Here is a 12,762-nt window from a genome sequence, read left to right as displayed (position 1 = left end):
TTTTTTTTTTTTAAAGATTTTATTTATTTATTTGAGAGAGAGAATGAGAGACAGAGAGCATGAGAGGGAGGAGGGTCAGAGGGAGAAGCAGACTCCCCGCCGAGCAGGGAGCCCGACGTGGGACTCGATCCCGGGACTCCAGGATCATGACCTGAGCCGAAGGCAGTCGCTTAACCAACTGAGCCACCCAGGCGCCCCGGGTTTTTTTTTTTTTTTTTTTTTTCTGCTTTAATATTGATATTTTAAAATTGCATTAAGTATTACCCATCTCAATCACTGAGTTTTGGGGTGCCTGCTTCAATGCTGCGCCTCACCCTCGTGCCACACCTGTCTCCACCATCCCTCTCCCCTCACTCCCATGCAGCCAAAGCGGCCTTCGTCCTGTTGCTCTGACACGGGCTTGTCTCTGCCTCGTGATTTTGCCCTTGCTGCTTCCTCCGGCCAGTGCACTCCACTCAGATTTTCTCCCGGTGATTCCTTTGTGTCATTGACATATCAGCTCAGATGCCACCTCCTCAGGGAGGTCTTGCCGGATCACCCCATGTACAGCATCATCCCCTACACCCTCTGTCCCACATCCTGCTTCGAGGTCCTCCTAGCGCCTTCTGCTGTCCGAGATGCTCTTGCTCACTTGTTAGTGTGTTTACCGCTCGTCTCCTCCACCAGACTGAATATCATGAGGGCAGGAGTCCTGTCTGGCTTGTTCATTGTTGGATCCCCAGTGTTTAGAACAGTGCCCAGCACACAGTAGGGCCTCAATGAATATTTGTCAAATGAATGAATGTGGTATTGAGGTGGGTACACCCGTGACAGGGCCAGCTGTCTGCACGTACTGGGCAGTTAGCTCACTGTATCATTACTAGTTCTCCTGTCTGTCCCTAGTGCCCTTCCCCCCCCATGAGCCCATGAGTCCTGCGGGGCGGGCCCTTAACCAGTCACTGCTCTCTATCCCCCGTACCCATCAACGGCCTGACACTAAGATGGGGCTCAAGGAAGTTTGCTCTGTGGAAACAGCCTCTGAGCAGGACCTGGGTTTTCCAGTCAGCCTGGGCTGTGAGAGATGCCAGGGAGCTGACTTACCCGTTCACCCTCACCTCCCTCCTACTCACTGAGCTCATCAGAGCAGGGAGGACCCTTGGAAAACATCTGGTCCAACTAATTTTACAGATGAGGTAGCGACACGGGAAGATGGTCATGATGACACGCTAAGGGAAGCATGCAGAAATTACCTTTGCTTACTATCCCTTAGTCATGCAACAAATATTTACCGAGCAACTCCTCTGTGCTAGGCACTGCTGAGGCTCTGGGGATACAGCAGAGAGTGAGACAGACAGTCCCTACCCACAGGGACCGTCCAGTGTGGTGGGGAAGAGAGATAACGAGCAAGGAAAATAACAAAAGAACCAGGTGACTCCGGGTTATGGTCTGTGCTCTAGAGAAGATAAAGCAGTGCGGGATGGGGGCGAGTTTGGGGGAAGGTGGTCAGGGAAGGCCCCTCTTCTCTGAGCTGTCACCTGAGATGACACAGCGGCAGGATGAGGAGGAGCCAGCCTTGGAAACAGGAGTTAGATGGGACCCTGGGGGCAGCTCGTGCTGTGACAGCAGAGCGCTCCCACGGACAGGACCCCTGCAACTGCGGGAGTCGCCTCGGGCCATGAGGTAGCTGTACAGATGGAAGTCCAGAGAGGCAGGAGGAGGAAGGAACCTGGGTCCCTGATGACTGATCGAGGAGGCAGGCCTGCCTCTTCCTCCTGGACCCTGGGAGCAACAGAACACTCCTTTGCCCATTCCACAAACATGCGCGGAGCTCTCCTTGGGCCCACACGGTGCTGTGTCAGCAACAGGCAGAGGGATGCCTCAGGAGGGGTGCAGATGAGTTGGGGGGCAAGCCAGGGACACATGCATTAACATGACAGAGAATGCTGGAATAGGGTTAAGGGACACCAGACTTGCTGCTCTTCCCAGGTCCCCATCTCAGCGAAGGCCACCCCCATCCCTACTGCCATCCAAGTGAGAAAGCTGGGAGTTATCCTTGTTACTGCCCGCCCACCAGGGCAACGGGTCATCGGGTTTGTCTTGCCAGTTGTCTCCTGTCTGCACCCACTGCCCCTGGTTTGGTTTTCACCCCTGCTTTTCTGGACTGTGACCCTAGGCTCCCGTCTGCCCCTGCGCGTTCCAAGTGCCCCACAGAGCAGCTGGAGGGACTTCTAGGGGACAGATCTGTCCACGCTTCTTCCCCGTGCCCCACTGTAGCATTCCCACGGTGTCTGGGAAGACGGCCACGAAGCTGGAGCGTGGCACTCAAGGCCTTCACCCCTGGCCCCAAACTTCTTCTCCAGCCTTGCCTCTTGGTCCAGACCCGCACTGTCCAACAAAGCAGCCAGCAACCACATGCGGCTACTAAAGTTAACATGGTTTGAAATGAAATAAAACTGAAACTCAGTTCCGCAGCTGCACCGAGGTGTTGGGTTACACGTTTCAAGTGCTCAAGAGCCACATGGGACCGGTGGCTAATGTCTCAGACAGCACAGATGCGGAGCACCGGGAACCGTCTGGTCAAACCCTCTGGAACTCTCTAACAGGAAACTGAGGTCCACGAAAAGGGACTGACTGGTCCGGGGCCGCACAGCTTGACAGAGGAGAGCCAACCGGAAAATGCACGGCCGGCAGAAGGGAGACACAAAACAGGAAGCTCTACGGGGCTTAGTAGGAAGAAGGGCCGTGTTGAGGTTTGGGTTCACAGGCGCATGTCACGCAATTCTCACAACCACCTCATGAGGTGAGTGCCTTTATCACCTCCATCTCACGGAGGGGGAAACAGAGGCTCAGAGAGGTCAGACAGCTTGCCTCAGGTCACACAGCTCTGTTTCCAAATCTGTAAAGTGCAGCTAATATCAGTGTTGGCTCTGTGGTTGTGAGGATCCGATGACTTAATTCATGCCCTGACACGACGCCCAGGGTACACTCAGTCACTCTTGGCTGCTGTCATGGTCATCATCATCATCCCGATGACATGTGAGACAGTAAGTCAGAACTGGCAGAGTGTCCAGGAGAGACTTTATTTCTGATGGAAAGCCCAGGGAAGATGGATGGATGCGCAAGGTTCCTTCGGGTCTCCTGGGTGGGGCCAGAGCATCCCAGGTGGACAGACTAGTCGGGCAGGGGCACACCTGGTGTGTGCAGGAAGTGGGGGGCAGGTGGGGATGATGGGAGCCAGATCTGGACAGGTGGGTGGAGTCCCAAGCTGGGAAGGCCAGTGGGGCTAGCTGGGGTGAGAGCAGGGGGTGGGGGAGGCCTTGAAGGTCAGCTTGGGGGAGCTGGACTCTGCCGGCCCCATCAGAGCAGGAGCATGTCAGGAGGGCGGGAGTCGGGAGGGACAAACCTCAGAGGGCAGAGCCACAGCTCTGTGCCCCTTCCTTTGGGGACGAGCACAGTTAGGGCTGGCGCAGACCTGAGTAGCAATTATGCAAATGTCAGCTGAGAGGCTCTGGGGCTCCCATAGGTTTGGAGAGGCCAGGACTGGGGCAGCAGCTCGGGGTGGGGGGGAGGACAGAGAGCCAGAGTTCCTATGCTCCCCAGGCCAGACAGCCCCTCCTGTGGGGCCACCCCTCTCCCAGCCTAGAGGGCAAAGCTGCTGCAGGAAGCCATCTCCTGAAGGCTTCAGGGACCCTTCTCACCCCCGACACCAAGCAGTGCTGCCCAGGGCAGATAGCGTGAACTCTGGATTCGAGTCCCGGCTGGATGACCTTGGGCGGATCACCTCTTCCCCTCTCAGGGCCCACCTCTCAGAGCCTTATCTGTAAAATGGGCATCAGAGTCACCCATGGGGTTGGGGTGGGACTAAATAAGATGATCCCGAGAAAGGGCCACGTAGGGGCCCAGGCCCCCTCCCCTTCTCCACGCTCCGATACCACTCTCTCTCCTGCTCTGACCCAAGGACACCAGAAATCTCAACATGGCCAACTGAACTTGCCCCACCTTCTTCCTCTCCCCCATCCCTCTCCCACGCCCAGAACCCTTGATGCTTCTGCTCCCCCCACCCCACAGGCCTGAACTCTTGCATGTCCTCTCTCTCTTTGAACCCCACCCCTCCCAGATCTTCCCGGACCACCCGCAGTCTCTTGCAAGGCCTCCTCGCTGCTCCCCTTGCCCCCAGACTCTCCCAGCCCTCCAGCTGCCCACTGCCCATCCTGCAGGCCTGACCAGGCCCCGCTTGCTGGCTCAAACCAGGTCCTGGCTCCCCAGAGTCTCCAGGAATGAATCCAAGCTCCTTGGGGTAGGGATTTGAGAGTGGGCCCATGCAACCTCACTCTCCCATTCCTGCCAGGCCCCAGACGCCCTCCCCTCCAGCCACAATTACCCACCCACTCATCTCCAGGCCTGTCCCTGGGCTGACAACCTGAGTTCCAGTTCCAGCAACACTTACTGGTGCCGTGGCAGTGGGCACAGTTTCTGAACCCCTGCCCCTGCCCCCGGGCAATGGGGGCCGTGGATGGCTTTACCCCTGGTGTCCACAATGTCTTCTCTCTCTGCCCTCAGCTCAACCGTCAGCCCCACGGAGGCCTGGACGACTCTCAGTTACAGCCAGAGGAGCCGGGGCCATGACGCCGCGGTCGATGGGCCTGGCTCCCCCGCCCCCCCCCCACAGGCACTCTCTGGGGCCCAGCGCACGGCCTGGCCCCCAGCGGCTGCAGCAGGAGTGCTGACTGAAGAAATTACTGAGTGAATCCCTAATTCCAGATGGACCCCACCTCCAAATCCTCCACACCCACCCCAGTGTCCAAGCAGAGCTCAGGGTCTGCAAAGTAAATGAGGCTGTGCCACGGTTTCTGAGGCCCCTCTGCCGCCGGATGCTGCATGAGGCAGTCAGGATGTCGGTGAGGAGGCTGAGTTCTGGGTCAGACAGACCGGAGTCTGAGCTCCCAGCTCTGGCTCCCGCCTGCACCCGTCTTGCACCCTCCCACACCCACTCCATCTTGGGCAAGTTACTGAACCTCTCAGCCTCAACATCTTCATCTGCGAAGTGGTGCTGGTGCAAGCCCCACACAAGGAACTGGGAAAGGAGAAAGGATTTCATGGCCGTCCCAGCACCTAGGTCACAGCCAGTGCCTGATGAGCGCTGGCTAGTGTTTTCTTAGAGTTGTTCTTCTTTCTGTTGTCACTGCCCACCCGATCCTTTGCCTTCTGTGAAATAAATGTCCCGAGGCGGCCCAAATTCAAGTTCCTACACTGTGGCCTGTGCCTAGCCAAGGTGTCCTGGATGAACATTCCTGGCAGCCCACGGACACCTGTGAGGAGGGAAGTGGGGATGCCAACAGCAAGCCCGAGTTTGACTCACTGCCAGCCTCCACGGTCCCTTCCGTGGAGGCTGCTCTTTTGCACGTAAATCCTGTCCTCTGCTGGGAGAAGGGACAGCAGAGGCTGCCTCCTTGGAACAAACAACCCGGCTGCTTCCCTGTCCGAGGCGCCAAATAAAGCAGCTTCACAGCCGTTAGCTGTCTGGACCGGCAGCGAGTCTCTCTCCCTCTTTATGCAGCAAGGGGACAGTCTTGTTGTTACTTCGATCTCCCAGGCTGGGAAAGGCTGAGAGGAGGCAGTGCCTTCTGCTCAGCTGGAAGAAGCTGGGGCCAGGATTTGAACCCAGTCCCCTCACCCCGCCCTTTCCCCCACGTGGCTGCCTCTTGGAGGCTCTGGGTCACCACGCCCAGCTCGTCGGGGCTCCCACCCAAGGCTGGTGCGGCACCGTCTCCCCTGGCAGGACAGAGGCCTTGGGAAAGGCTCCAGTGGTCACATAAGGCCTGGAGGGGGTGGCTGGGACTGAATATGATCCCTTCTCTGGAGGCATGGAAGCTGAGGTCTCAGGCCAGAGAGCCGGATGCATGTCTGACCAAGATGACATCCAGCCACCTGCCCTCAGGGCATCAGCTAGCATAGACAGTGTCCTTAGCCTGACCCTGTGTTGAGTTCTTGAAATACAAAGACAGGCAGCGTGGGGGGGTGGGGAAAGGTGGGCGGGGGGGGGGGGGGGCTACCTGGCCCTCAGAGGTAGCTGGGAGGCTGAGTGGCCCAGTCAGACTGGCTCCTAATCCTGCCCCTGCTGCCTCCCAGCTGGGTGACTGAACAAGGCACTCAATTCCTCTGAGCCTGTTTCTTTATCTGGAAAAGGAGTAAATGACAGGACGCACTCGACAGGGTTTTATGAAGATTAAATGAGGTAATACAAGAAAAGTGCTTAGTCTAGTCCCAGGCAGTGCGCCAGGGCCCAATAGGTATTGGCTGAGAAGCTCCAAACCCTTCTGAGATGGGGCTCCCTCCCTCCCTTTGGCTCTGCGGTCCAATGCTCAGCAGTGAAAGAACAAGGTGAGGGGGGGAGGCACACACACATGCTTTTACACAATAAAAATTCGAAGAATCACAAAGCAATTCTAACCATGTTTTTCTGTGGGGTGAGATTATGGGGGGGGACTTTAACTTTTATATTACATAGCTCTGTTGATTATGTTAATTTTTTTAATAAGATTTTATTTATTTATTTGAAAGAGAGAATGAGAGACAGAGACCACGAGAGGGAGGAGGGTCAGAGGGAGAAGCAGACTCCCCGCCGAGCAGGGAGCCCGATGCGGGACTTGATCCCGGGACTCCAGGATCATGACCTGAGCCGAAGGCAGTCGCTTAACCGACTGAGCCACCCAGGCGCCCTGATTATGTTAATTTTATAATCAGAAAACAATCCCTTAAAAATTGTTGGGTGCTGCTCAGTGGTAGGCACAGTATCAGGCACTTTTGCTACAGCACCCCTAACCCTTAGAACATCCTTCCCAGGGAGGTCATCTTATCCCCATGTTATAGATGAGCAGTGGGGGAGGCTTAGAGAAGTGAAGTGACCTGACCAAGGGCACACAGCTCATCAATGATGATGTTAGGATCTGACCCCAGTACTGGAATCAAGTTCAAAGCAATTCTGCTTTGGCAGGTCAGGGAAAGCTTCATGGAGGAGGTGACATTTGAGCTGAGCCTGGAAAGCTGATTCGAGCTTCTCTAGGCCAAGGTTCTCAACCAGGGGTGACTCTGACCCAGGAGACATTTGATGAAGTCTGGAGACGTTTTTTGGTTGTCACAGCTTGGTGGGGTGGGAGGGTGGAGGGGGTGAGGGGAGTGGGAAGCGCTGCTGGTTAGCGCTAGTGGTCAGAGACCAGGGATACTCCTAAACATTCTACAATGCACAAGATTGCCTTGCACACAAAGACTTACCTAACCCCAAATGTCAATAGCGCCCAGTATGATAACATACTACAGCTGTCATTTACTGAGTGCTTACTATGTGCCGAGTGCAGTACTAAGTTCTTGCAAATGCCATCTCATTTCATCCGCCCCCCCCCCTTTTTTTTTTAAGATTTTATTTATTTGCGAGAGAGAGAATGAGAGACAGAGAGCATGAGAGGGAGGAGGGTCAGAGGGAGAAGCAGACTCCCCGCCGAGCAGGGAGCCCGATGTGGGACTCGATCCCGGGACTCCAGGATCATGACCTGAGCCGAAGGCAGTCGCTTAACTGACTGAGCCACCCAGGCGCCCTCATCCGCCCCCTTTTGCCGTCAATGAGGGACTCGAAGCTCAGAGGTGGAAGTAACTCTTCTAAGGCCACACTGCCAGAAAATGGTAGCACCAGGACTGAAGCTGCCCAGTACAAAGCCAGAGTTCTTCACCTTTCTGCTCCTGCTGCCTCCAGGATTTATAATAAATGTAAAAGCTGCAGGCCAACCGCTCGGTGGGATGTGAGGAGACTCCAGCTGAGCCCAGGCACAGCCTCCTCTTGGCCTCGGGCCTGGGGCAAGGTCTGCTCCCTCCTCCTCTGCCACTGCCCCATCTGTCAAGTGAGGGTTGCACCAAAAGATCTCCAAGGCCCTGCAGCTCTGAGTCTGTTATTCTCCAGGAAAGGGGCCCAAGCCCAGGCTCTAGGAGAGCCGCGAGAGGAGGGGGTGTGCCGGGCAGGCTCAGCCTCATTCCCAGTGCACACGTAGTGAATGAGCCCTGCTCTGTTGATTATGTTACCCCACAAGGTGAGAGAGGCAGGTGGGGTGGGGAGTGGCTTGACCCTCACCCAGGAGTTCCCCACTCCAGGGCGGAAGGCATGTTTCTCTGCCACCTTCTTGCCAAGCCCAAAGGAGGAGCCAAAGCAAGGTCTCCTCTCAGGCAAGAGAGGCTGGGCTGGGCATTTGCCCAGCTGGGCACGTGAGGTCTCACAGGTAGAAGGAGAAAGGATGGGAGGGGGCATGCTGACCCAGCCCCTCCCCTGTGCCAACCATCTCAAACAGCAGTTCACCTCAGGTCAGCCTCCTGAAATCCTGGTAGGAAAGAACCATTGTGACCCCAGTCTACAGACCAGAGCATCAAGGCTTACATGAAGGGACTTGCCGAGTCACACAGACAGGGCTGAAGGAAGGTTTGGAGCCCAAGTCTATCTGACCACAGGATAGTGCACTAGAAGGTAGGTGAGTGGCTGTCTTGTTCTTTTCACCGAGGAGTAAAAGTGTTTCAATAACATTTAGAGAAAATACACATTTAATTTCTCCTGCATTCCCCAGGACATGGAATGGATTGCAAAAAACCGAAAACACAATTGTTCTGATTTCCTGGTTTGCATTCAGGGGAACCCAGGCTCAGAAGGCAGAGGCCTCTCTAGCTAGAAAGTAGACAGGGAGAGGAGGAGCTAAGCGGCAGAGGAGGGATCTGGCCTGGGGCAGGCGGAGCTTTCTAGCCTGGCTCTCTCATTGTCTGGTAGTGTAGCTTTGGGGCAAGTCCCATCACCTCTCTGGACCTCAGTCTCCACATCTATATTAGGAAGAGGTTGGACAGATGGTTTCAGACAGAGTCCCTTCAAACCCTCACCACCTGCACCCAGCCGTGTCAAAGTTTCTCCCCTTCCTGTTTATGTGACTTCACAGGTGGAGAGATGGGGATACTAGGGCCCGGCACAAAATGCTCTGGGGATGGAGGGCCCATGCCAGCCTGTGCAAGCTCCCAGAGCCCCCAGTTCTTGCTCTCCATCCTCAAAAAGCCAGACTGGGAGGAAGTCAGCCATGGTTTGGGGATGAAAAGGGCAGGGAGGGAGAGATGGTGAACATGGGGCCATTTCTCCTGGGCCAAGGGTCATCCACAGACATCTGCTAAGTGCAGGCTGACTTGCAGAGACTCATGTTGGTTGGGGGGGGTGGTGCGGGGAGGACACATCCTACAACGTAGGGGAAAGTAGTTATTTAGCTCCTGCTTAAGCATCTCAAGGGCCAGGGAGCTCACTGCCTGCCAAGTTAGTCCACTGCATATTAAAAAAAATGAGTGAAAGATCTGCTTCCAAAGGCTCCAGTCTGGGACTGCTCAGGCCAGAATTGGTCATTCACTCATTCATTATTCAAACTTTACTGATGAGTACTGACGTGCCAGGCTTTTGGGCCATAGATATGATGAATTACAGACCGTCTCTGCTCTTTGGGAACTGTGTGCTAGACTGGTATCCTAAGGTCAAAGATACAGGACTGGTGGATTGAAATGGTTTAGGTGGAGGTAAAGATTCTAGACTTCCAGGCTGAAATAAGCTTGGGTGCCATTCTAGTAAACACATTAAATGGATTTCTTTGCTACAAGATTTCTCCAAACCTTTAATATGCAAAATGTACATGGAGAATCCTCCAAGGGGGTATCGAGAATATACTATATTCCCCAATATAGCTGACCTTGGAACACTACTTTTTAAAACAGCACACTTATTAACAGAGGATATTTGAGGAAATGCAGCCCTAATGCCTTTTTTTTTTTTGGCCAGGGGAGCTTGGGGAAGCCTTACACTGAGAGGACATTCGAGCAGGGCTTTGAGAACTGAGTAGGAGTTGGTCAGTGACGATGGGAATGTTTACGGGAGATCATTTATAGTCCTGGGCTGACTATGCTCAGGTTACCCTGCATATACTGTTTCATTTAGTCTTCAAAGGTCTTGATAAGGGTGACAGAGCCAAGGAGGTCATCAAAAGCCTCTGGAGACTCCCAGAGATCCACCCCCTTCCCTTTTCTTGAATCACCCCACTTCAGGTCCTTATTCTCCAAATCTTGAGTCTTAAGTCCTGTTCCCACTGTCAACCTGGCCTCTCCTCTGGTTTAAACCCAAAATAGTTTCTTACAGTACCTGGACTTGATCCCAGCTTTAATCCCTCACACACCCTGGCCTAGGCCTTGGCACCCAAACTCACCCTCTCTGCAGTTTAGATGGCCATAACTTAGACCCTCTCTCAGATTTCACCCTGCCTGCCCAGCGCAATCTAGCCCTGGTACTGCCCCCTAGATCCTGATGTACACCTGATTGAGACCCGCCCCATGGTGCCCCAAGCCTGCCCCTCAGCTACCCCAAACAGTCCTGACCCATTCCCAGACGGCGGCCCCGCCCCCTGTCTAGACTTGATAGTGTTCCCATTCCCATCTGCGTCTTCGTCCCAACTCTGTCCTGAACCATTCATTTGTGGACCCTGCCTTCAGGTCCAGGCCCCTGACCCCAGACAGTAGCCCTCCAGCTCTGATTCGTCCCCGTCCCCAACCCTGCCCCAAGCCCGTACCTGGGCCAGCTCTGATCTCACTGGTGCCGGCCATGCCACTCCATGGGTGACCCCTCCCCAACCAAGGACCCACCCCCACTTCGGGTCTGTCTCAGACGCGGCCAGACGCGAAGGCCCTAGGCCCCGCCCCCATCGCCCCGCCCTCTCATCGCGGCCCCGCCCCGTCCCTGTCCCGTACTAATTCTGATAGGGCCCTGACCCTGCCGGCGGCCCCGCCCCGTGACAATTTTGACTAGGCCCAGCCCACGGTCCAGCCCTGACCCCGCCCCCGGCCCCGGCCCCGCCCCCGGCCGGCCGGGCAGCTCACCTGCAACTCCTCGAAGGCATCGTCGATGCCGGTGACCTGGTGCTGCTCGTGCAGCGCCGGCTCATCGCAGAAGAAGCAGAGCAGCGCGCGGTCCGTGAGGCAGAAGAGCTTGACCTTGTCGTGCGCCTGGCAGGGTCGCGCCGCGCGGCGCGCGTTGAGGATGGCGTCCAGCGGGAAGGCGCTGTAGCGCTCCACGATGTTGGCTAGCTTGAGGCTGGGCGCGAGCGCGGGCTCGGCGAACGTGCGCCTGCACTCGGGGCAGTCGCGGGCGCCCTGCGCCTCCTGCCTCACCCAGTGCTCAGTGATGCAGCGGCGGCAGAAGTAGTGCTCGCAGCCCAGGCTCACCGGGTCCTGGTAGATGCTCAGACAGATGGAGCAGAGCAGCTCGTCCTTGAGGCTGCACGCCATGGCGCTGGGGGCGGCGGAGAGGGGGCCCTGAGATGCAGGGGGGCGGCTGAGCGAGCGCGGCGCTGTCGGGGGCCGCACCGAGGGATGGGTGCCGGGAGCAGGCGGGGAGAGGCAAGAGTAGGAGCTACAGAAGGAAGGGGGGCTGTCCGGGAGGGAAGGGGGAGACGCGAGGAAGAGGTGCAGGGTAGAGACTAGTCGGGATGCGAGTCCAGGAAGGTGGTCTCGAGGTAGTGGGTGACTCGAAGCGATGGGTGCTGGAGGGAGGGGGCCTTGGTGTCTGAGGGAAGAGGCTCCTGGCAAGGAGGTTCTAGAGTAAGGGACAGTCTGAAGGGATGGGTGCTGGGAGAAGAGGATCCAGGAGGGGGGCGGAGGCCTTAGGGGGTGCTGAAACCCCGGGATGGGTGCAGTGGGGGGAGGGGGAGAAGCTGGGGATGGGGAATTCTGGGGAAGGGGGAAGCCAGGCGGAGCTGCGCCGCGGCTGTGCGTGGCAGAGGAGAGGAGGGGTGCGAGCAAGCTCAGCTGCCCGATCCCGGCCCCAAGACCCCGCCCGGCGTGGCCCCTTACCCCTGCCGGCTCAGCGGCCACTGCTCAGGTCCGAGCGCAGCCTCTCAACCCGGAACCAGCCGACCGCGAGCTCCCGGCGGCAGTGACTCCCTCCCCGCCCCGCGGGCCGGGCCCTGGCGACTCCGCCCCTACGGCGGGCGGGGGAGAGGAGAGGCGGGGCCAGGCGTCCAGCCTGCGGACCCCCTCTCCGCCCCCACCGTTCCCCTACTCCCCAGAGACCGAAACCCAGCTGTTCCTTCAGGATCTGCACACAGAACAACGTGCGCGTGTCGTTTAGGGTCGCTGCGGCGGGTGAGGACAGCTAATTTAAGAGGATAACGAGTAAACAAGGAGCATCTTTCTGGATCATCGACTTGAAGATTTTGGAAAAATAATATTTTTTAATAAAACAAGAAAGGATATGTCCTGTAATCTGTATAGAATACAACCTTTGCATAAAATGTAAAGATAAACTCGAGAGAATGCCTGCTTGCTTAGGGCAAGTTCAAGATTTCCTCTTCACTTTCTTAAGGAGTGCTTGGGGGAGAAGTTTAGAAAGTCCAGACCGGCTACTGTGTGACCCAAGGTAGCCTCCATTCAGTAAACATTTCCGGGGTTTTTATATTTTGTGTGTGTGTGTGTGTGTGTGTGCCCGCGCGTGCGTATGTGTTTGGCGGGTGGGAAGGGTGGAGCAGGAGAGAAGGAGAGAGTAATAGGAGACCTTATCTTGTATGCCAGATGGAGAGGGGATAAGGGATTTCTAGATAGAGGGGACAGCACAGAGGCGTGAAAGGGGAGGGCACTTTGAGGGAAGTGCAAGTAGTTCTATACTGTCGGCGGTGGGGTGGGGAAGGCAAGGAGTGGAGGGTGCTGTGGGTCACAGTAAAAGATTTCCTGGAGGCACTG

General features: G+C 56.4%; 1 protein-coding gene across 2 annotated transcripts in view; it reads right to left on the bottom strand.

The window, feature by feature from the left end:
• The window catches only part of TRIM62 (tripartite motif containing 62), a 34,521-nt gene extending 22,582 nt beyond the window's left edge, over positions 1 to 11,939 (bottom strand). Inside the window, exons 1-2 of one of the 2 annotated variants that reach the window (XR_004681734.1) lie at positions 11,878 to 11,939; positions 10,906 to 11,340 (exon numbers count right to left, since the gene is read on the bottom strand). Coding sequence is in view for 1 of the 2 variants with exons in the window: in XM_035019169.1 (XP_034875060.1) it covers positions 10,906 to 11,313 (408 nt within the window). In the remaining variant the exon portion in view is untranslated. Of the gene's footprint in view, positions 1 to 10,905; positions 11,735 to 11,877 lie in introns of those variants that run through there. The other variant, XM_035019169.1, reaches the window with a different exon arrangement.
• Between the last annotated feature and the right edge of the window lie 823 nt (positions 11,940 to 12,762).

The sequence above is a fragment of the Mirounga leonina genome, unplaced genomic scaffold (genome assembly GCF_011800145.1).
Source record: "Mirounga leonina isolate KUSES-001 unplaced genomic scaffold, KU_Mleo_1.0 Mir_173, whole genome shotgun sequence".
NCBI classification, from domain to species: domain Eukaryota; kingdom Metazoa; phylum Chordata; class Mammalia; order Carnivora; family Phocidae; genus Mirounga; species Mirounga leonina.
This window is presented reverse-complemented; position numbering and strand designations above follow the sequence as displayed.